A 24741-nucleotide genomic window follows, 5' to 3' on the forward strand; every position below is an offset into this window, starting at 1 on the left:
TCTCACTGGGAGCTTCTGCTGACTCTGCCTTTGCTTTACAACACCTTGAGCTGTTGGTGTTCTCTAGAGTAGAGGGCTTTTTCCCCTGCCCACAGCTGAGAATCTGTACCTGTCTCCTCTGGCTAGGCTGAAACCTTCAGGTCCTGTTCATCTGAGGAGGAGGGCTTGAGACTAGTAAGGTATAACATCTGCCTCGAGTGATACAGCATATTTTTAATTAGAACAACTTTTATTATCCATATGGAGACTGTCAGTCTTGCATGTCTCAGCTCTCTGCTGGTTTAAAACCATTTGCTGAAATCCTTTCTGTGCAGAGATAATATAATGCTACACTCATTTAAATTTGCCAGGTGTTTGAATTGTGGTGCTGGAGGAAACTCTTGAGAGTCCCCTGGACTGCAAGGAGAACAAACTTATCCATTCTGAAGGAAATCAACCCTGAGTGCTCACTGGAAGGACAGATCCTGAAGCTATCCAATACTTTGGCCATCTGAAGAAAAGAGAAGACTCCTTGGAAAAGACCCTGATGTTGGGAAAGTGTGAAGGCAGGAGGAGAAGGGGACGACAGAGGATGAGATGGTTGGATCAAGTCACCAAAGCTACCAACATGAATTTGACGAAACTCCGTGAGGCAGTGGAAGATGGGAGGGCCTGGCGTGCTCAGGTCCATGGGGTCACAAAGAGTCGGACACGACTTAACGACTAAACAACAACAAAAATATTAAGGCAGTAAGAAATTGCACAATTTGATTGAACAATCAGTTGCACAATTTCCACTGCAACTGTTGATCAATGTGCTGGCAGAAGTGCTTCATGGATAGCACTTCTGCCTTGGTACTGTTCTAGCTACTCTGGGTGTTAACATCAGGTTGCACCTATGTAGCTGAAGTCGAGGATTTCAGCCGTTCATTGCATCTTCAGAGAAATTGAAACAAACTATCATATTCTATAAATGCCTGTTACTGGTATTAAGCACTACATTTGATGCTATTGAAATGAGAATGGAGGGAACAAAGAATTACTGGACGAAGCAATACATGTTAATGTGAAGGCAAGCTGATGGCAAGTGAGCTGTCCTCACTGATAGAGTCTTCAAAGGAGGAAAGAGAAATCAGTAAGCGTGAGATAGAGAATACAGGGGGACCTCTGGTAGAGGAGAAACGAAGCATAGAGTTTTGTTTAGTGGAGGAAGTAGAAGGAAGAAAAGGGGAGGAGCAAAAACTCTCAATATGGGAGGAAGGTATAAAAGAAGGAGAGAGGAGGTTCAGGGGCAGACAAGAGATAGATGGAAAGGAGATAAAACCAGAAGGGAAAAGAGGGAGTGAGGAATATGAGAAAGTGCGGGACTCGTTGAAAGACTTTCCAAATTTAAATGTTGGAGGTTTGCAGCCTGACCCTGAGACGAGGAGAGAAGGAGAAACCTCATTTGAAACACAGGAATGGACGGTGATTGTCTTCACACAGGGACAAGGACGCGGGGAGAAAGTAATTCACCCAGATGTAACATACAACACTCCACCAAAAGAAGGCAACTGGGCTCGTCATCCATGTTGTGGAACTGTCTGTGCGATGTGGAGCGCTCCCCTGCGGAATATTACGGATTGCGAGCAGTTTGGTCCAGCCCCACAATGAACAATCCCCGATCACAGGAACAATCAATGTTATGCAGTTATGGACAGTTACCGCACCTGTCATGTTTTGATCCTGTTGGTGTCACAGTTGAAACACCACAAGTTTATAAAGTTGGTGTTGAGAATGTTTTAAAAAGGTCTCCGTCTCTTTTTCCCACCAAAATGGAGGAACTGCCACAATTTTCAAAAGAACCCAGTTATATTAACCAATGGAAATCTGCCTTAGCTTTAATATCTAAAATCCCTTTAGATCAAAAACTACCGTGGTGCCTCGACTTATGACCATAATCCGTTCCAGAAGATAGATGTAACTCGAAATGGTCGTAAGTCGAAGCACCATTTCCCATAGGAATGCATTGAAATGCAATTAATCCATTCCAGCTGAAGAAAAAAAAGTCACACACACACACCCAAAATCACTACAAGACTCATTGGAAATGCAATTAATCACTTCTGGCTGAAGTGGGGAAGGGAGAAAAGCAATCAAGCGTTCAAGACCCATTGGAAATGCACAGAAAAACAAATGGAGCAGATCGGAAGTGCACAGAGAACAAAGGGGGCAGGTTGGAAATGCAAAGAAAACAAAGGAAAAAGCAAGGGAAGCATGCAGGACCCATTGGAAATGGGGGAAAACCCCAAAAGCAACCAAACCCCCCAAGACCATCGGAAATGGGGGGGGGAACCAACCAACCAACAAGCCCCCCAAGACCCTTCGGAAATGGGAAAAAACATTCCAGAAAGTAACAACCCTTCCCAAGACCCTTCGGAAATGGGGGAAAAGCCCCCGAAAAACAAACAACCCCCCAAGACCCATCACAGCACAGAAACATAACCCCCCTCAGCTCAAAACCATGCTTGAAAAACACCCAGAACAGTTTTTAAAAAGCAGAAAACAGCACCTTACCTTACCAGGCAGCCCGAAGCCTCCCTGTAAACACACATACATGCTCACTCAGAAGCAGAAGGAGTCCAAAGCCACCTCCGATCACACAATCTCTAACGGCTGGGGCGAAAGAGCTATAAAGAAGCAGCCTCGTCACCACCTATAGTTAGAAATTTGAATTTCCCGCCTTTTTCCCCTGCCTTTTTCTGTTCGTAACCAAAATTTTGCTGCCGGAGCTGGTTGTAACTTGAAATGGTCGTAGGTCGAGACATTCGTAAGTCAAGGCACCACTGTAATTTTTTCAGGAAAGACTGGTGTTGCAGACATAGGGCTGCCTCTTTTTTATTATTTATTTAAAAAGAAATTAGCCACTTCAGCTAAAGTGGCTAATATCTGTCACTGCAGCACACATCATGCTTCTTTGAATTATATAATGAAGGAATAGAAATAGTGGTGCATTTTCAGTTGGATGTATTCCAGCAAATTAATTCTGTATTAGAATAAGTTGTAACTATGTCTGTACTTTTAAGCTGCACTCCTGAATTTTGGAATTTAACTGATGGTCAGCATGATTGGATTTAAGGATATCTTAACATTACCAAAAGACTTATATTTCAAGGCTGTAAAGAGTAAACATATGCCGTCAATCAATGGGCAGAGAGGGTCTTAATACTACATGTGAATATTTATTTTATTGACAGCAACTCCAGATGAATTATTTATTGACAGCAACTCCAGATGAACAGTTTTTTGGACATATGTTCAGATTGCATTAACGTATATGTTTAGCCTTATGATTATGTTTCCTATATTCTTCATTCTTTCCCCCATACCTCCTTTTCTTTATTTGGTTTGATTTGTTTTTAAAGCTGCAGTTAACTGTAGCAAGTTATGCAGACTTCATGCAAACACATGATTCCAACCAGTGAGACTGGTTTTGTGTAGAGTGAGGAGTGTATTCTAACTCAGCTTTTATTTTAACACACTGCTAAAATTTATAATACTATGCAAAGTATTCTGTCTAGTGAAGAAAGTCGTACCAGTCTTTTTATGTAGCTTCACAACTTTGCAGCATAACATCTCATGTTTTTAATATATATATATATATTTAGATGACAGTGCTTCTGCTGCAAGTAGCATGGAGGTGACAGACCGCATTGCTTCATTGGAGCAACGTGTTCAGATGCAGGAAGATGACATCCAGCTGCTCAAATCAGCTCTGGCAGATGTAGTTAGGCGCTTGAATATTACTGAGGAGCAACAGGCCATGCAGAACAAAAAAGGACCTACCAAAGGTACTGATTTTCAAATATTATTTAAACTTGCATAGTACTGTTAAATGTAGGCCAATTTTATCTATCATCTATCTATCTATCTATCTGTCTGTCTGTCTGTCTATCTATCTATCTATCTATCTATCTATCTATCTGTCTGTCTGTCTATCTATCTATCTATCTATCTATCTATCTATCTATCTATCTATCTATCTATCTATCTATCTATCTATCTATCTATCTATCTATCTATCTATCTATCTATCTATCTATCTATCTATCTATCTATCTATCTATCTATCTATCTATCTATCTATCTATCGCTCGCCTGAAGACACTTTATGTTCTAACCTTCTCTCTGTGTTGTATAGTAATCGAACAGGTAATTTGACTTGGAAATGTTTAACATGCACGGACTAGGAAAGCGTTTATTTTTCTGAGCTATTGGACATAGCCCTATAGCGTATGGGGAAGAATATTTGCTAAGCATTTCATGTAAAGGAAATTTTGTATTTAGGATTATGATTATATTGAAGATTGATTATATTCTGTATCCTTTTTTATAGCTAGAAGGATGTGGAACAAACTTTTTACTCTCCTGAAAACCCAGGATATATTTTAGGATATGTCTTCTGAAAGTAAATATTTCTGAATAGATCATATAGGAGAATCCCTTACTCAAGAAATCTCATTAGATTACATTCCATGCATATTATGTGCATTAAGCATCTGTTCAGTTTAACATCTAATAAGTTTAGAATCCAGTGAATTTAGCAGGAAATGAGCTAGTTAACTGATCATTGGCAATCTGAATGTTTACTCTGTGGCCAAACCAGGCCACTCAGTGCAAAACACTATGTTTGAGCTGAACAGACTAAGTTCCAGGTAGGATTAAGTTTGTTGTATACAGCTCCAAAGACTGAAAGAAATCAGGGCCTAAACCTTACTTTGGTAGTTAGGATTCAAGGCAGATATTGATACATTAATAGAAAACACTTTAAATTGTAAATCTTAATGAATCTGGGGAGTGCTAAAATGGTGAAAGCTATCCTTAAAGCATGATATGAAACAAACTGTAAAGTTTATTTATTTATTTATTTATTTATTTATTTATTTATTTATTTATTTATTTATTTATTTATTTATTTATTTATTTATATGCCGCCCACTCTACCCAAAGGTCTCTGGGTGGCTTACAACAATTAAAATGCAATTAAAATACAATAAAAAGATAATACAATTAAAATACAATTAAAATAGGAACTCTAAAAACTGCCATCAGGACCCACAGTTGATATTTCAATTAAGAGCTTTCTGGAACAGGAAGGTTTTGACCTGGCGCCGAAATGTCATCAGCGTCAGCGCCAGACAAATCTCAGTCGAGAGGGCATTTCATAGTCTGGGGGCAGCTGCCGAAAAGGCCCTTTGTATACAAGCCATCCCTCTTACCTCCTTGAGGGATGGCTCTTTCAAAAGGGCTCCCTGGCTAGATCTTAACTGCTGGGTAGGCTCATATGGAAGGAGGCAATCTTTCAGGTATCCAGGGCACAAGCCGTTTAGGGCTTTATATGTCAAAACAAGCACTTTGAACTGGGCCTGGGCAGCAACTGGTAGCCAATGTAATTTAACCAGAATTGACTTGATATGTCCCCTAGCAGCCCCACACTCAACAGCCGTGCAGCTCGATTCTGGACTAGCTGCAGTCGCCGGACCGTCTTCAAAGGCAGCCCCACGTAGAGTGCATTGCAATAATCTATACGAGATGTTACCAGTGTGTGTGTAACTGTCTTGAGACTCCGCTCGTCCAGGTAGGGCTGTAGCTGGTACAATTTCCACAGCTGAAGGAAGGTGCCCCTGGCTACCGAGTCCACCTGGGCTTCCAGAGTTAGACTGGGGTCCAGGAGCACCCCCAGGCTGTGGACCCTGTCCCTTAGGGGGAGTGTAACCCCATTCAGGGCAGGAAAATGGCCCTTTAGCCTGTCCGGCAAAGCACCCATTAACAGCACTTCCGTCTTGTCTAGATTGAGTTTCAATTTATTAACCTTCATCCAGTCCATTATCAGCTCCAGACACGAGTTCAGCACAGAAACCGCCTCACCTGGATTAGTGGAAAACGAGAGGTAGAGCTGAGTGTCGTCAGCATATTGCTGACTCCTCAGCCCAAACCTCCTGATGACCTCTCCCAGCGGTTCCATGTAGATGTTAAACAGCATGGGGGACAGTATCGAGTGTATGAGGAACCCCATGACATAAAGGACATGGGACAGAGCAGCTGTTCCCCAACACCACACTCTGGACACGGTCAGCCAGGAAGGAACGGAACCACCGTAAAGCAGTGCCCACAACTCCCAACCCAGCCAGCCTATCCAGAAGGACACCATGGTCGATGGTGTCAAAAGCCGCTGAGAGGTCCAGGAGTATCAACAGGGTCACTCTCCCTGTCTCTCTTCCAGCAAAGGTCATCGTACAGGGCGACCAAGGCAGTCTCCGTGCCAAAACCTGCCTGAAACCCGATTGAAATGGATCCAGGAAATCCGTTTCATCCAGCAGCGCTGGGGGTTGCCCGGCCACAACCCGCTCCAACACTTTGCCCAAATAAGGGAGGTTTGCCACTGGTCGGTAGTTAATCATCAGCCTTGGGGCCAGGTTAGGCTTTTTAAGAAGTGGTCGAATTACCACCTCTTTCAAGGCGGTAGGGACCACTCCCTCTCTCAAAGAGGCGCTCACGGCCTCCTGGACCCAAGTGCGAACCCCCCTGGCAGATCTTCCAATTAGCCAAGATGGGCAAGGGTCAAGTGGAGTGGTAGTAGAACAGACAGATCCAAGCACCCTGTCCACATCCTCAGGTCTCAACAGTTGAAACTCATCCATTAATATTTGACCTAAGCATGGCACACTGGACACATCCTCTGATTTTGCAGTAACGGTGGAGTCCAACCAATTGGGAATCTAAGCGATTTCCCTCTTAAAATGAATGGCAAACTTAACACAGCGAGCTGATGAGCAGTCCAGGACCTCCACTGGATTTGCCAGTCGAAGAAGATCCCGGACCACCCGAAACAGTTCTACTGGACGACATTCAGAGGAGTCAATACGGTTCAAGAAATACTGCTGTTTCGCCAGCCGTATTGCCACGAAATAGGCCCAATAATGGGCTCTAAGTTGTGTTCGATCAGACTCCCAGCGGGACTTCCTCCACCTGCGCTCCAGCCGTCTCCCCTCTCGCTTCATCGCCCGCAGTTCAAAAGTATACCAAGGAGCTGTCAGGGTTCTGCGTACAGGGAGAGGGCGCTTAAGTGCAATCATGTCAACCGCCCAGGTCATCTCCCTATTCCATAGGGTGACCTTCAACAGGAACGCCAACCATATCAGACGGATAATCCCCCAGAGTGTTCAGGAAACCATCCAGATCCATTAGTCTCCGAGGGCGGATCATCTTAATAGATCCCCCACCCTTCCAGAGGGAAGAAGCAGCTAATAGACTCAATTTGACCAGGAAGTGGTCTGACCATGACAATGGGGTCACGACCAGCCCCTCCACATCCAAACCACCATCTTCCAGTCCCGTTGAGAAAACCAGGTCCAAAGTATGGCCCTTCTCATGTGTCGGGCCAATGACACATTGAGACAGCCCTATGGTTGTCATGGTGGCCATGAAGTCCTGAGCCGCCCCAGTCAAGGCAGCCTCGGCATGGATGTTGAGGTCCCCCAGCACCAACAGCCTGGGAGTCTTCAACACCAGGTCTGAGACTACCTCCGTCAGCTCAAGCAGGGTGACTGTTGGTACACAGCACGGTGGGTGGTACACGAACAGAATCCCTAATCTGTTTTGTAAGCCCAACACAGTTGGTAGTTTTGCCACTGATCTCTTACATCTTTTCCCCACAACTATCACTGATTATTATGGATAAATCTATGCAGCTCACTCGCCTTTCATACACTGTATTGTTTAAGAGAGAAAGGCATAAAACTGGAAATTTTACACTCAGTGTGCTAACAACCTGCATTTTCCCCAAATGCAGAAAATTCAGCTGTGTAATCTGTCTCTAAACATGCCTAAAACATATCTTTAAAAATAATATTACTATAGTAGAATATACTGTATTTGTTACACCTGATCGCCTAATGCTGTTACCATTTCTTATGTTACTTTTGAAATGTAACACTGTTACAAAAAGGGAGAGAGATAATCCATTGTAGGAGACTTTTTTAACTGGTTATTTTCCATCTTGGGCTCACTGTTATGTGTTAATAGCTAGGTAGATTTGTTCTTTTTGTTGTAGTGGAAAGATTAGACCTAAAGTACTCCATCTGCCAATAGAGAAGGAGTACTTATTTTAACACAGTATCTGTAGTACAAGGTGTGAGTGGCATAATCTAAATTTTAACATCTATTTTCTGTTTATCTAGTTGCTCTGGGATACAAATGTAAAGATTGATTAAATGGTTTTGTACCATGTGCTGTCCTCAAGAAAAACTTGTTATGCAGGTTTTAGCTTGTCTTCAGGCTCTGCAATACCAAAGTAATATAGATTCTTGAAGAACAGGATTGTTCTTTTGAATAAATTGGCTGATAAGGATGATGGTTCAGAGCTTCTCTGAAAGTAGGTTGAAACTGAACTATTTCAAAACATCCAGAGTGTTTTTAAAAATTTGCAGTAATCGGTGAATGCTTATAAACATTATAGACATACTCTTTAAAATGGTAACAAGCTGCTAGGGATTCTCAGAACTGCTAATTACTCAGTCATGAAATATTGATGAGTACTATCAAATGTTTTGCCTGTTAATATTTTTATTGAAGAATGTAGTTCAGATTGCTCCATTTCTGAAAAGCAACGCAGAAAGCAGTTCTACAGGAGTCCAATATTGCCTTGTACCTGTTTGTAAATGCTGGATTGTCTTTGTATGTTATATTGTTGTTGCTTTGGACTCTGAAGGAGGGGTGGGTGTTCCATGATAAAGCATTCAGCCACCTGCTACTCCCTGGATACTCAGCATGCAAAAGCAGGGAGCAGTGCCACATATTGGTGTTTGAGGACAAGTGCTGGGGGCTGACTGCTTCAACTTGAGATGGCCTTACTTCAAAATCAGTGAAGTGCAGTGCATCACTTAAATGGAGGCTAGCTACTGACTCCTTTCTGATCTGCAGTGAGGACATTTCTGTTCCAGCTATCTGCTCCCAGAGCCAGTAGGATATTACTTTGAATTGCCTTATTTCATAAGAATTTTTCTTCTTCTTATATCCATTGTTGAAATAACCTTCATTTGTAAATCATTAGTGAATTGATACATGTAAATTTGCAGGCTATCTATATCTTTTTGTTCAGACATTATCCTGAATTTGTACTACTCAGTTCTAATTTTATCTTTTCTTTGCTCTGTAGCAAGACCCCTTGTACAAACACTGCCTTTAAAGACTACTGTTAATAATGGTACTGTTTTACCAAAGAAACCCAGTGGGTCTCTACCTTCCCCATCAGGAACCCGAAAAGAAATTGTATCACCAGCAGCAAAAAGGTATTGACATTTTCCTCACTTGTATGTGTGAGTGTACATTATCTACTTCTAGTTTCTAGAATTGCTCCTTTGAGTAATGTTTGCTCTCTGATTTATAACTTTAAGAATAAATTTCTAGATAATTAAACTATGTTACAGTTGGGAATGTATAAATTTCTTCAACTTTATTCACCCTAGTTTAATTAATTAAGATTAATTTGTTGGAAGAAATTCTGAAGGAGCATGTAATTAGGCTGTTATTTTCTTGTCCCTGTGATTTGAAGTTAAGAGCTGGAAATGGCTGCTTAAGGATTTTATGATCTGTTCAGAAATTGAGTCTCTTTGTTTTGCTAAAAGAAGTTATAAAAGATGCTTGGAAGATGTTACATTACAGCTAAATAGCTGTAATACATTTGCTTCCTGTTGCTACACTGTATATAAATATGGCTCTTCTTCCATTACTGTAATTTTGTGCAGCTCCCTTATTTTCATTTATGATAAGAGTCAGTGAAACTCTAATTCAAATAAAAGCATTCTCCTAAGCACTATCCTTCCTCCTTACTGATGCCATATTAAGATTTTCTGAAAGTCATTGCTTTCATTTATTATAGGTTCTATTAGAAAACAAGCCCCACAGTTCATTACATATTTGTCTTTGTTCCTGCCTAGTTTCTGCCCAGTGCATTCATCTGGGATTCTTTTATGAAGAGCATGTATTTGAATGGCATTCTTTTATCTCCTGTGTCAAGTCACTTTATATTATATTTTTGCTTTAGAGAGAAGAGTAAAATGTTCAAAGAACTTGCCAAATCTGGATTTATTTATTTATTTATTTATTAAATTTATACCCCGCCCCTCTAGACCATGTCTACTCAGGGCGGCTTACAACATAAAAATCAATATAATATATATATAATCATTAAAATACAATTACTATATTAATTAATACAATGAATTTAAGAAAAAAAATACCAAGATGGGGCAGGATAAGGAAAGAAGAAATAAAAAGACTTAGCTGACTGGAGGGAAGATGCATGATCTTTTAAACGAACTAGAACTCTTTTGAATACTGACATATTTTTCAGGTTCTGCAGTTGTCAGAATTCTAAAAACTGTTAACAAAATATACAGTATATGTATTGAAGAAGTACAGTTATATTAGAGGCACATATACAGAAAATATACAAAGAAAATTGCATGAGATGCACATATTTTAAAAATTCCATGTTTGCCAGCTAGTGTAAGTGTGATGAAAAACGAAATTCATAATGTTGTTTAATATTAGTACACAGTGTGTTAATTAACCAGAAGGCAAACCTGCAGTGTTCTGCAGCTATTGCACCTGATGGAAAGGAAGCACATGTGGTTCTCCACAGGTTTCTAGGTACTTGCCAACACAAAGGAATATGCATATACCCGCAGCGATACCAGTGTTTCCTGTGACAGAAAATGGGAGAAAGGAGCTGTGTTTTATCTGTAAAAACAGGATTAGTCTTTCCATGAGTGTTAAGGACTGAGAGATCACATCAGTTATTATGCTGCTATGAGTTCTATCTCTGACTCTATCTCTGACTGTCTTGTCGATTAGCATAGCTAGTGTGTATGTGGTATGTGTTATTATAACATGTTGCAAGACTAGCTGATCATTGGTTCTTAGCACCAAGATTAGTGTACATAGCTTAGATCAAGGATGGACACAGTGAAGCCCTTAGGCCACCAGCAGTCTCCAATTCTACTTTTGTGGCCCCCATGAAACTTGGAGGGGAAAGAATATATTGAAATATAACTTAGGTTGGAGGAGGCTTATCTAGGCCAGACCTTCACAGTTCCAAAATCAAAGCTAGATATGGATATTTTAATAGTCCTTGTTTTGATTTTTAATTTTGGGGGTGGGTTGATATTTCCGGACCATCTTGGGGTTTAGGGGCAAGAATTTGGTTCCCTGACCCACCAGATCTACTCATCCCTAGCCTAGATATTCAAACACCCTGAATGTATTAGGAGAAAGCCACTTTGTAAACCAGAGGGGCTAGTTAATATCTGTAACATAATAATAATCATGTACCATCTGATTAAGGCAACTCTTCAGGGTTTTCTAGGTAGAAAGTACTCAGAAGTAGTTTGCCATTGCCTGGTTTTGGGGGCATCCTGGGACAGTGCAGCTTGCCCAAGGCTACACAGGCTTGCTATCCTAAGATACATGGGGGGGAGCAATGTAGACCAGGTGTCTGAATGACAGCTAGCTCCTCTTGTAGATGATATCATATACAGTGGTGCCCCGCATAGCAACATTAATCCATTCCAGGATTAACGTCGCTATCCGGAAACATCACTATACGGAAAGGAAAACCCCATAGGAACGCATTAAACGGAGTTTAATGCGTTCCTATGGGGGGAAAACTCACCGCTAAGCGAAGATTCCCCATCTGGCCGCCATTTTCGCCACCTCGGTAAGCGAGAGCAGGGCGCAAAAACGCTGCGGGTGGCTATTTTCTGCACCCGGCGGCCATTTTGGAACCACCGATCAGCTGTTTCCCTAACATCGTAATGCGAAGATCAGTAAGCAAAACGCTTACCGATCATCGCAATGTGATGTTTTCCCTATCCAAAACATCGCAATGCGATCGCATTAGCGATCGCAAAAAACGTGTCACTATGCGGATTCGTCGTTCAATGGTGCGCTCGTTAAGCGAAGCACCACTGTACTGGTATGCAGAGAGTGAGAGTGAGTGAGCTTCCAAATCACTTACTTGAATAAATGAGCAGAGAAGCACCTTCCAGGTATTAATGTCCTGTCCTATGATTTTTTAAAAACCGTTGGTTCTGACTGAGCATTTTAACCTTAGATTGAACCAGTACAGTGCTTTCATCAGCCACCTGGAAATTTATCTGTCGGGATACATTGCTGTGTTTTAAAGGAATACCAATAAAATAGTTGGCATGTTCCAAGTTTTCTGTGAATGGCAGCTTGGAAGTTTCTTCAAGTTACAGTCATTTAATTATTTTGCTGTAGAATGGTAAAACAAAAACAACTGAGATCAAGTGTGTAATGAGACAACTTTAAGAATGTTTACCACATTGTGGCTAATAGACATTGTTTGGGGTGGATTTGACTTATATATATTGTGTGTGTATGTACTTGATTTCCATCAAATTGATCTAAATCCTGATTTAAATAACTCCTCAGAAAGGTACAATTTTAATCCTGTGGGGCTTTTTTCACATGAAAGAAGTACACCTTTGCTTGCTATGTCCTTAACACATGTTTTCACAATTATTTTTCATAACCCCCGTTTCCAGATTGTCTCCAGAAATCTTTAATTTATTGAAATGCCCCATGTCTGAAAGTGTACAGAGCTGCAGAGAGCCAGTAAGTATGGTTGTTGCTCTGCAGACACCACCAGCACTCAAGGAAACCATTGAAAGCAGATTTTCTAAAAGTTTCCAATATTTTATCAAGTTGAGATAGAAAAATAAAGCTCCTGGAATGACTTTGTTGTTTCTCGTCTCCTGCTGTTAATCTTTGGAGGCACAGATCTAGTTTGAGAAGACAAAGTATTTTCTGCTATATAACAGAGTGTTAGGGGAAATAGAAAGATTGACCTAGGTACAGAAGCTCATATATCTTAAAACTGAATCCCCAATCCAAGAACTATTAGATCTCATTTACAAAACTTTTAGAAAAGATAATGCAAATATGTTGACTGAATCTTGTTGCACAACTCCATATGCACAATGTGGATTATGTCAGAAGCAGGAGCAAATTGCCACTATTTAAAAGCTTCCTTTGGCAATTTCAGGGTGCATGCAACTTCTAATTGTGTACAATTGGAAGTACAATTGCATGGCTCCTGAAATCACCAAAAGACATCTTTAGTCAGGAACAATTAACCACTGCTGATGTAATTTGCGTTAAACATGCATTACATATGTGTGCGACAGAGTTTCACTTGCTGGTTCATAATTTTGAATTAGAATTTATAATCCTTATTTCATCATGAGATCTTTGAGCAGTAAGATGTTTACAATTACAGCTATAATCACAATCACATTTTTTTAAAAAAAGAAGCATTTTAACAATAAAAAGGGGAAATCTGATTCAAATTTAAAAAAATGAATTTTGTATTTTAAAATTAGTTTTATCTGCAGGTCTTGAAATGCTGTATTACTGCTTTGATTACATATAGTTCACATTTTATGCAGTGTGCACATATATCACTAACAGACATTTTTACTGTACTTCAGACTGCTGATTTGGAGAAATGAGAACAATTTTTTTGGCATTCATAAGGGGTGTGACTAGATGACCCATGATTTTTCAGAAAAGCAGAATTATTGTGCACATCTCACTTCAGCAGTTTAGGATCAAACTACAAGGACCTTGGCTACTGCCTCTGCTGCTGTTGTGTGTGCATGTGTATGTGCATGAGAGAAAGTACACAGATACTAGTACTGGGGTAGAGAGATGGGGAGGGAGAGACACAGGTGGGCAAAAATCCACTTCAGATGCTTATAATTCCTCCAAATTATGGAGGACCATAATGTGATGACTAGAATAAATGCAAAAAAGAAGTGTGGGTAAAATTTTATTTTAGTATAAATAAATTTCATCTTAGTATGAATATGATCTGGGATATTTCATTGAGGATAATTCTACAATTTCTTGAATACTTATTTACTGTGTCTGTCAAGACAATTCTGACTTATGGTGACCCTGTTCAACTAAGTAGGGAGTGCTTAGATGTAATTTTACCATTCCATTCTTCTGGGGGCATCTTGCGACAGTGCAGCTTGCCAAAGGCTGCACAGGCTGGTTCTTCTAGGAGGCCCAGTGGGTAATTGAACTCTGAATCTCTGGCTCTGCAACCAGATACTTAACTCACTGAGCTATTCAGACAGCCTGACGAATACCTACAGAAAGTAAAAATCCATTGGTACTTGTGGGCTGATTTTAACAACCTAATAAGTATTACTAATACAGCATAGACATCTGTCTTATGTAGATTAATCTCCCACTCTTTTTAATTAAACTAATTATAAGAGGGAAGAGTGGTAGATTATATTCCTAGAAAACAGAATTGTCAAGTATTCTGTGATGAATATTTTACTTATTATAATGAAGTATTGCTTTAAGTGGTCAGCATTTCCTTAGCTTATTAAATGTTTGTATTTTAAACACTCATGTCCCTGTGTACTGTTGAAAGTTTTAGTATTTTTTAAAGAAAAAGGACTTTTAGTCATGGATATGTGTGCCTCATTTTGCCCCATTGTTTCCTGTGATCTGTATTCAATATTAGCTACAATGATTGTGGTGTACTGTATTAGCTTCATTTCTTGCCTGACATACAGTGGAGATACTTTGGATGCCTGGAATTTCAAATTAACTATACACCACCATTCATTATTTGTGTCTTTCTTTCACTTGTGTAACTTACACTTTTGTTGTTTGCCCTTGCCCCGGCTGTTGTGGTATTGACTTTCCTCTCTGTCTTTTAAGGACTACTGTTTGTTTTCTTTTTTTTTACCCATTAAAAGAAAAAGATCCTGAGGTATCTGCATACATTGTTTAAAGCTGTATGTATGTTCTAAATTTCTTTGCAAACATTTCAGAGCCCTCAGCATTTCTTTGTTCAAGGTACCATATGAAGTTTGAATTATGAAGGTACCCAATCAAGGAATCTGTTAAATGATCTGGTTCCTTAATGTTGCATCACAAAATTCGCTGATTGCATGAAATGTATGTCTTGTACTGTAGCTTTTTATAAATGTTTTTCCTCCTTACATTCTTATTTTACTGCATTCACGTTTATTCTGCTTTGTTTATGCACTTCTCATTCATGGATTGAGCAGGTCTGTGAGTCTTCTCAATGCATGCAAACTGAAAAAAACTGCTCTAAGGTGAGGGGTTCTTACTAGTACTGTAATGTGCCATGTATTTGTTTCTATATTCTTTAACCTATGATGGAAATAGCACCTTTCCATGTTAGTAGTGTATAACCCAACTGACTATTAAATACTTCAGCATTTAAATTCATGTTTTACTGTAGGTAGTACTAACTTCTCAGCATCTTTACTAACATTTCCTGCTACTTAGTGAAGATTGCTTGCTAATCTAATTGCCTGTATCAATGTTCTGAGTATGTTGTAGCCTATATAGAAACCTTACATTGAAACCTTACTGATTGTTGGGCTTGTAATTTTAAGCCTCAAAGAGAGGAATCAGTTGTTTTTCATACAAGCTCTGTACAGAAATCCCAGTTCACAGTGAAATGTATTGTCCTGCATGACCTCCTGACTCTGTAGTGTCCCAAGATCTTGATTTGCCCTGTATTTGGGAGAGTTCTCTGATTAACTAAGAAAAGCTTCATCCAGTGTTCCATACATAGGTTTTATTCACATTAATGGGGGTTTACCTATATCTGGTACTTTATTTGAATTAACAATAATTTTAACAGTAATTTGTAGTAATTATATTTGTACCACAAGAAATTTAACGACATTTACATTGAGGTTATAAATTGTTGGAAGCAAATTTCTGTTTTTATGTAAGCTGCAACTTGCTACTGCATCTTGTTCCTATGCAAACATTTTGGGTCAACAAATTATGTTGATTTAATAGCCAAAACCTTTTTTCTAGTAACTCACCAAATATGTGGTAACAATGCTTGTGAATATGAACACACGTAGAGTGCCTTTCTCTTTAGCCCCAACAGTTGGCATTTGTGCACACTTAAGGAAAGAGCCTAGTAATGTCTATAGCAGTGGTTCCCAACCTTTTTAGCCCCACGGACCGACTGGGGAAGACAGGGCACCCCCCTGCACTCGTGTGCATGTGCAGAGGAGCACTCTCTCTCGCTTTTGTGCATGCTTGTGCAGGTGTGCTCGCGCGCAGGTGGAAATGGGCTGTGCAAGGGAGAGTGTGTGCAGGGGTGGGGGTGAGGTCTCTCTCCACAGCCCAGTCTGGCTCAGGCTATAGACCATAGGGGACCTATGGTCTATAGCATTGTCCCCTGTGCATGATTTTCCCAAGGTCTTTTTTTACATATAAATCTTAAACCTTGGCAACCCCCAGTAAGCCTGTCTTTTCAAAACCAGTATTAGCAAGTTTACAGTGTTATTTCCCTCCTTTTCAACAAAATTATTACTAACAAAATCCATTACAGATCTGCCTGCCATCCCTCTAGCAGCACCCCTTTCACAAGCTAATTTTGTTGTTGTTGGTTCTTATGCAGCCCTGGGGGACAAAATAGAAGAAATAAGGAAATGCTCTGAAACTGTTATTTTAAAGAGCAAGTGGTCACTACTCTTGACAAACATATTTTGGTCGGAATGAAGCAGTACAAGAGGTTGTTGACTGAGAAATATTTGAAAGGAATATATTATGGAAGCAAAGGATAGATGTTTAGGTTTAAAACGTAGTTTGGCTGCTGTTCTTGAATAGTTCCAGAATATTGGTAGTGCAGAGGCTGGGGAGCAAAAGAGACAGTATGGAGGAAGCAACTTTGTCCATTGGGAAGAAGCAGCACTCAATCAAAAATGGTGTTGCAACACTCTTCACACAAACTGTAACTCATCAATTAGATCTGCAACACTCCTGGAAAGGAAAGGAAAGTGCTGCTTTTACACTGCCCTATAGTGTGTAAAACACTCTCTAGGCAGTTTATAATTTAATTATGCACACTACACATTGCCCCTTTCCTCTGCAAGTTGGATACTCAATTTACTGACTTCAGAAGGATGGAAGGCTGAGTGAGCCTCAAGCTGGTAACCTGGGATTAAATCCCAGTTGTGAGCAGAGTTTTGAGTGCAGTATAGCATTTTAACCATTGCACCACAAGGCTTCTGAGAACGAACAGAAGATAGTTTTTAAAAAAGAGAAACTAAGAATTAGAGAACACATTCCTTTGTTACCTTGCTAATATTTATGAGTATACTTAGAGAAGACCAACTGCTTCTTACCCCTTTGCTGGTGTTCTTTTCAGTGAAGGGCAACAAGTCGGAGGAGAAGAAATTCTTGTACTCAAATCAAAAGCCATTTTTTCCGGGGTGCATGCTTAAATATAGAGCCTACACATGAGGATGAGCTTCTCTTCAGACACATGGCTCTCCCCATGGAGAAAAGGGTAGCATGAAGGACAGGAACGAGTTGCTTCCTTTTAATTATGTTAATAATAGCCAGGAAGGTAACAACCTGAATACAGTAGATCTATTAAAAGTCTGCTCCACTTTTTCCTGGCAGCTTTATTCTGCTGTTTGCACCCGTCTTCCCCAAGCATCTGAATTCATCAAAATCAAAGTGATTTTTTTCCTCATTCGTTGAATTGTTTTGTAGAAAGTGAGCAACCATGAACATTTGAGTGGAGATAATTATAAAAGTGGGTGTCAGTTCACTGTGTGAAAGTTCCAGTTGAGTGGGGCCTACTTGCCTTAGATCTTAAGGATCTATCTCTGCTGCCTTCAGCACATTCTTTACTCTCTTCCTTGCTCACTGTAATAGTCAAGCAGCTTACGTGTGGCTGTGGGAAATGTGATAGCCAGTACACCAGATCCTTGGCACAGCATCCATTCTTAAGCAGACATGAGCCTGATGCAAATAGTGGCATCATCTATGGGAAGACAGATATTTGTGTTGATTTCTGGGTGTCCTTACAAATTCTTCTCTATTCAGAACCAACAATGAAAGGCCCATGCATCTCTAATAATGGCTCAGGCGAGACTATGATCCTACATTTGTATTTTATGCATGGCAATTATTTTCTTATATAATTTTTATTCTTGCTACAGGCCATGTGTTCTGAACCACTTCTTTAAATAGACATTACTGCATTTCTCTTCATATTCCCAAAAGATGGGTTAGTAATTTCACCTCAAGGTATATAATTGTTTTGGAATTGTGGTTTCGAAGAGCTTGCTGTGTGGGTTCATAATAATATACAATATGCATGAATGGATATCTCTCCTGTTCTACTAGCACTGTCAAAAGAACCAACTCAGCTGAACGTGTGTCTCCAGGAGGTCGGCGGGAAAGCTATGGGGATGCCAAAGGCAGCCGCAATCGAGCTGGATCCACAAGCAGTTCATCCAGTGGTAAAAAGAATAGTGAAAGGTATACAGTACACCTGTCGTGACATTTTTTTCCTTGTTGTCATTAGAATAAAACATTCCATTCATGTAGCACTTTACAGGCTGATAAGAAAGCAAAAAAAGTAGTCATTGGCCTTCATCCTGTTTTGACAGAAAGTGGAAATTGCAAAAGGAGTGGAGTAAGTAGGAAAGGTAACAAAGAACAAAGAAGAACATTATTTCCTTGAAGAAGGACAAAGTGACTGAATGGCAACAATTAATAAACGTTCGCTTACAAACAAACAAGAGAGGTGACCATGCCAGGTTATACTCAGTTATCTCTCTGTCTGAGTCACCCCATTGCTGATTACTTTGCATTTAGTTTAAATATGTTACTTTAAATGCTGTTATTCTAATACACCCAGAAGAGGCTGGGTGTGTTGGAATAACAGCATTTATTCTGGCCTGGGGCTCTTGTTCTATTTTCTGACCAGAGGTTATAGTCATATAATCAAGGTAATCTCCTCTCAAAATATTTGTACAGTGTGAAATAAGACAATATAAGAGGTCGGCAGCAAGAACTTTAAAAATGAGGAAAGTGAGTCTATGCTAGATCAATAAAAAGGATAGAAAGCCTAAGTTGTAGTTCAGAGAAGGCATCTCATGGGCTTAAGGGCTTGTCTACATGCCCATTTTGGAATGGGCTGGATCAGGATAAATAGGGTCGCTAGGAGGTCCAGTATGCCATTTGGTGCAATCCTCACATCCAAATGGCATATGGACGCCGCATGTCACTGTTTGGTCTGTACAAGACCCCTGTCTATTTGCCAGTATTGTGTGGTTTAAGAAGAAAGCTGTTTCAGCATATTGGCAAATTATTTACTTCATTGACTCCACGGAGGGGTCAAGGAAGTGATTTTTTTTTAAAAAAAAGAAATGTGTTAGGATTGCATATATGCACCACATCACTTGAAAAAAAAGTCAAATAAAAAATTCCTCCCAGAAGGAGGAGGAGAAAGGAGGGAACAATGAGAGGGATTTTTGTTTGCTTTTCTTGACGGCCTCTCAACTAGAAGAGAAAAGAGGGGGAAACCCCCCTCATTGTCCCTTCTGGGAGGAGGTTTTCTGTTTGACTTTTATTTTTTCAGAATTGATGCAGTGCATATGTGCTGCCTTAATACACTTTAAAATAAAATTCACTTCCTCATCTGGAAGTGTTTAATTTGCCAATATCTCAAAGTGGTTTTCTTCTTAAGTGACTTCACAACATCGGCAACTGACAGGAAGGTTTGATTTTGGTTCATTCATAGTGATCACACGTGCCTGAAATGAACCAAAACAGAGCCTCCCAATCAGCATCAAAAAAGAAGTTCCTGAGAGGGACCAAGAAGGTGCAGGTAGGACTGTTCTGGGATGTGCTAGTTTACTCCAGGGTGCAATATCAGTGCTTTTTGCAGCAGAGGTTTAGATGAGATTGAAAATACTGTACTGTGATAAAGGTGACTACAGGAGACTTCAGTAGTTAAGCCAGAGAACATAAAGCACCTGAAGCTGTTGACAGGATAGATGGAAGGCACAGGTTTGTTCAAATGACTTGACATGTCAGCATAGGGAACGAGGGGAACAAAAGAGAGAGAAAAATAAACAGTAAATTGTGATTTGGTGAGATAGAGGAGTAAAGTCATCAAGAATATGTGAGGTCTGAGTAGAAAGATAAGTAGAACCGTGTTGTTAAAAGGGTCTTTCTTGATTATTTTCACAGCAAGCCTAAGGAACCAATGTTCAGTGCAGGTAATTGTTTCACTTTTCTATCTATTCTTACATAAATATATATATATATATATATATTCTGCGTTTTGTAGTCATGCATGTGAGAGATTGACATGTCTATACTTTCTTTACGGATGACTAGACAACAGAATGATGACTATTTCCTAATTTCTCAATCATGGTTTGGTCCATGTTGCTGTGGGTAAGAAATAAAATCATTTAGAAATAGGAAATAATCATTTAAATAAATCAACAGATAAAGCTTACAGAATTTTGCCCTTGTTTTAATTTTTTTAAATTGTGTATTTTGAAATGAGTTTATAAAGTCAATCATCTCCATTTTTTTAGAATTTAAGATAGATTCATACATTTCCTTGTCATATCCAATGAATGTGCAATTCCATTTGAAGCTATGTACTGCTTAGAAAAGAATATTGGGATCCGCATTTATAAAATGTCTTTTAACATCTTGGAGGAAAGATGCAATGAAAACACAACACCACACAGCTTTTGGAAGGCTGCTCGCCCTTCCTGTTACACACAAATACATAGACAAGAAGCTTATTTCTAAATAGTCAAATTATGTTACTCCTTCGTGCACCACTGTCAGTATAACATTTTTTTCCATGTGGACTCTGAAGAGCTTTATATATCTTTTACTTGATTATTTTATTCAGTTTCTGCAAATCTGGTACTGACTTGGACACTCAACTTTAGTGGTGCAGAATTGTGATATTGTAGAACATGCTAAAGCTTTATATATAAGGATCTTGATGCACAATATACCCTCATATTTTTATGTCAACTTTTTTACTTCCAAGGCTTATGAAAAGTGAATGTGGGGGGAGAGAGAGAAATGTTGGCAGAAGCTGAGAAGGAGCTTAGTTCAGTGACATAGCACATGATTTGCATGCAGAATTGGCACCTCCCTGACCAACATACTGTTCAGTCCTCAGCAAATAATGTTGTCCCTGACTGAAACCTGCAGCTATTGTCAATGTAGATCAGGAGTAGGCATAATTTGCCCTTCCAAACAGCAGCTCCCGCTAGTCCTGGTTCACACAGCCACTGGTGAGGAATTGTTGAACCAGCAATATCTGGAGCTTCCACTTTGCCCACCTGTGTTGTAGACAGTACTCAGGTAGATGAACTTAATATCTGACTTAATATAAGGCAGCTTTTTATATGGAACCAATTAGCCCTAAATGGTATATTCAGTAATAAGTATGGATCTTGCCAGAGGTGACAAGCCTATTGGCTAAAAGGTTCTTTATTACCTTGCTAATCATTCTTTTGGGCCCCCAAACAATTATAAAACATTTGCCTCAAGACTCTGAATTTAGCAGTATGACCTGTCTATTTGTTAAATTATAAACTAACACACACACACGGCTTCTTAATTAGTAGAACAAGAAAAATACATGAAAATAAACTACACTTTATATATTTTTAGAAATCTTCCCAGTGATTTCTGTTTTATTTGCAAAGGACCCAACCCCATGTCAATTTGTTAGGATAACATTTTCAGGGAAGAATTTTATATATATATATATAAAAATGTTATCCTAACAAATTGAAAATATTATCCTAACAAATTGACATGGGGTTGGGTCCTTTGCAAACAAATTGACATGGGGTTGGGTCCTTTGTAAGATAGATAGATAGATAGATAGATAGATAGATAGATAGATAGATAGATAGATAGATAGATAGATAGATAGATAGATAGATAGATAGATAGATAGATAGTAATTTAAAAAACAACTAATTCAAACATCCTTTAAAAAACAACTAATCCCGCAGTTGAACTTCATATATCATCATTAGAGATGGGGGTATTTGTATATAAATATCCCCACACTGGTGGTGTTAATAAGGGTCCAGCCTCACTGATCCACTGCGGATGGCGCGATTCTGCCAATGGCTCCGCAGCATGTGATCCGCTTGCCACTCCTGGCAGGAAGCAGGAGGACAACCTCGCTGCAAGGTCGAAGAGTGGTGAGCTGATCTCATGCTGTGGAGCCATTGATAGAATTGTGCCGTCTGCGTCCGTGTCGGATTGGTGAGTGGATTGTCCAGCCCCATGGGGCTGTACCCTCGTTAACGCCACCTGTGCGGGGATATTCGTATACGAATACCTCCATCTCTAATAAGCATACAAAGAGCTTTTGAGTTGAAGTTCTCCTTCCAATACTATTTCCTCACTCTACATCTGCTGTAGAGAATTTTGAGACAGTGCTGAGAGCTGAAGCAGAATTTAGGGGAGGGGAGGCCATTATGCTAGCAGTCTCTGTTCTGTTGTTGAATGGATGTTGTTGAGTATAACCTGTTCTTAGGTAGAAACACAAAACTTTACATGCATTTTGATATTTAAAGGGATTATTATTTACTTAGCCCGTATTTACATCCAGTTTGTCACATTTAACATAAGAAGAAATTTTTATCCCTTGGCAAGATGATGCAGATTTTATATAGACAATTCTGGCTTTTCTTCGCTATGCACGTCACGTGGGCAATCAAATAAAGCTAGCAATAATATTTGTAATCTTCTATTTTCAGCCCTGTGGTGAGAGTAGCTGATAAGGAAATGGTTCAGACATAACAATAAACTATTATTCTGTTAGTTTGTTTACTCAATGTGTTTTGTTTATCTGTTATTTATTGCAGAGTATCAGTAGCAGAGATAAGGCAAACAAAATCTACTACTTTATAGTTCAGTATAACAATACCTTATAGTACAGTATAATAAAACTGCAAAACATCATAATAAAAACAAATCAAAAGCCTGTGCTTGCATGAGGTTACACTCCATCTGAAAACACAGGTGCACAGCTTGGGGGTACTCCTGGATTCATGTCTGAGCCTGGATGCCCAGGTTTCAGCGGTGGCCAGGGGTGCCTTTGCACAGTTAAAACTAGCGTGTCAGCTGTTCCTGTTTCTTGAGAAGGCTGATCTGGCCATGGTGACACATGCACTGGTTACATGTTTACTGGATTACTGTAACACTCACTACAGGGGCTGCCTTTGCATAGTGTTCGGAAACTCCAGAGGGTCCAAAATGCAGCAGCCAGATTGTTGACTGTGGCTGGTTACAGGGATCATGTAACCCCACTATTATGGCAGCTGCAATGACTACTGATCCATTTCCAGGCACAGTTCAAAGGGCTGGGTTTAACCTATATGAGGGTTCCTAAAGCCCTAAAAAGCTTGGATCCTAGCTATTTAAAAGACCAGTTCTCCCTCTATGAGCCTGCCCAGGCTGTGAGATCATCAGGGGAGGCCTTTGTCACGGTCCTACTACTCTCACAAGTGCGCTTGTTGGGGACACGGTGGAGGGCCTTTTCTGTTGCTGCTCCCAGGCTCTGGAACTCCCTCTTATGGGAAGCTAGGCTGGCCCCATCTTTCTTGTCCTCAACCGGGCAAAGATCTTTATCTCCAGATGGGCTTTGCCTTAATAACTAGTGGTCTGAGAGAATTTTTAAAATGGATTGTTGTGCTATGTTATTTTAAATGTGTTTTAGTATTGATTTTATGTCCATTTTTAATGATACTTGTTTAATTCCTTTTTAATGCTGGTGTACGTACTGCATTTAGCTTTTAAATATTATATTTGTAATTATGTAAGGTGCCTTGAGTTCTTCTTAAAGAGAAGGACAGAATAAAAATATTTTAAATAAATAAATGAATAACAGCAGTGAAACAATGAAAGCAGTGTGTTATAGGAACCAATGCCATAACCCAACCTATCTTTTGCAAGTGGACAAACCAAACCAAGAACAAAGTTTGAAGCTGGCTTGCAAGCATAGTGTTGATAGACTATCCTGGATGTTTCCTTTGGACTAGAAAACCCTCAGGTCCAATGATTCTTATAGAAAGTGGGAGAAGGGCAGAAAACTCCACTGACTGCACAAATCACAGTTTAGAGTCTTAAATCCTCTTTAGCGCAAACTGTTAAACACGAACTACTCTAGGATCTTCCTTTTCTTACATTGCCCATGCAAATGCATAGCTGGGGATGTTTTATATCACTTTTGTGAATGAAAAATGGTATTATCTAAGTGGTGCATAAAATAATACAGTTGGGGCATTCTTAGAGCAGGGCTTTAGGAGAGCCTGACTGTTCTTGAATGCATCTTTATCTAGCACTTCTATCTCTGTCTCTGTAACCACAAGGGAAACGTCGTGTGACACATTGCAAAGGTAGGTAGGCCTTGCTTCTCAAACCTCATAGCTCTCTAAGCAAGCCTATTAACTGGACCAAAGGAGTTCGTCTCTGTGGAGACAACCTGTTCCTTGCACTGCAAAAACATTATTAAATAAGTTCAACTTTGTTTGATCAAAGTTCTTGCAGAGCATCTACTAGGTTCTAAACCTTGTAGAATTTAATGTGAATGGATTTTTACTTAGATTTTTCCTTTTGATATTGTTGTTGACTTGGTGAAGAGAGCTATATGGCAACACATGAATGTCTCATTGTGTGTTATTAGTTGCTTGGCAAGTTGGCTGAAAAGCCTTGTGATAGCACCTGCTCTATATAGTTTGACCTGATAGCATCCTAATGTGTGTCTAAAGAAGCATTTTGTTCTAGAGTGGTATTGCAGTGCTTATTTACTTCCTGAAT

The 24741-nt window shown here is 39.7% G+C and overlaps 1 protein-coding gene across 11 annotated transcripts in view; it reads left to right on the forward strand.

The window, feature by feature from the left end:
- The window catches only part of EML1 (EMAP like 1), a 164475-nt gene that overhangs the window by 100871 nt on the left and 38863 nt on the right, over positions 1-24741 (forward strand). For 4 of the 11 annotated variants that reach the window (XM_072986650.2, XM_072986648.2, XM_078383769.1 and 1 more), the window contains exons 2-7: positions 3627-3809; positions 9176-9308; positions 15138-15185; positions 18259-18393; positions 20113-20141; positions 24294-24320. In XM_072986650.2, coding sequence (XP_072842751.2) covers positions 3627-3809; positions 9176-9308; positions 15138-15185; positions 18259-18393; positions 20113-20141; positions 24294-24320 — 555 coding nt within the window. The remainder of the gene's footprint in view (positions 1-3626; positions 3810-9175; positions 9309-15137; positions 15186-18258; positions 18394-20112; positions 20142-24293; positions 24321-24741) is intronic. The other 7 variants (XM_020814211.3, XM_020814213.3, XM_078383771.1 and 4 more) reach the window with 3 other exon arrangements.

Source organism: Pogona vitticeps, chromosome 1, assembly GCF_051106095.1.
Source record: "Pogona vitticeps strain Pit_001003342236 chromosome 1, PviZW2.1, whole genome shotgun sequence".
NCBI lineage: Eukaryota > Metazoa > Chordata > Lepidosauria > Squamata > Agamidae > Pogona > Pogona vitticeps.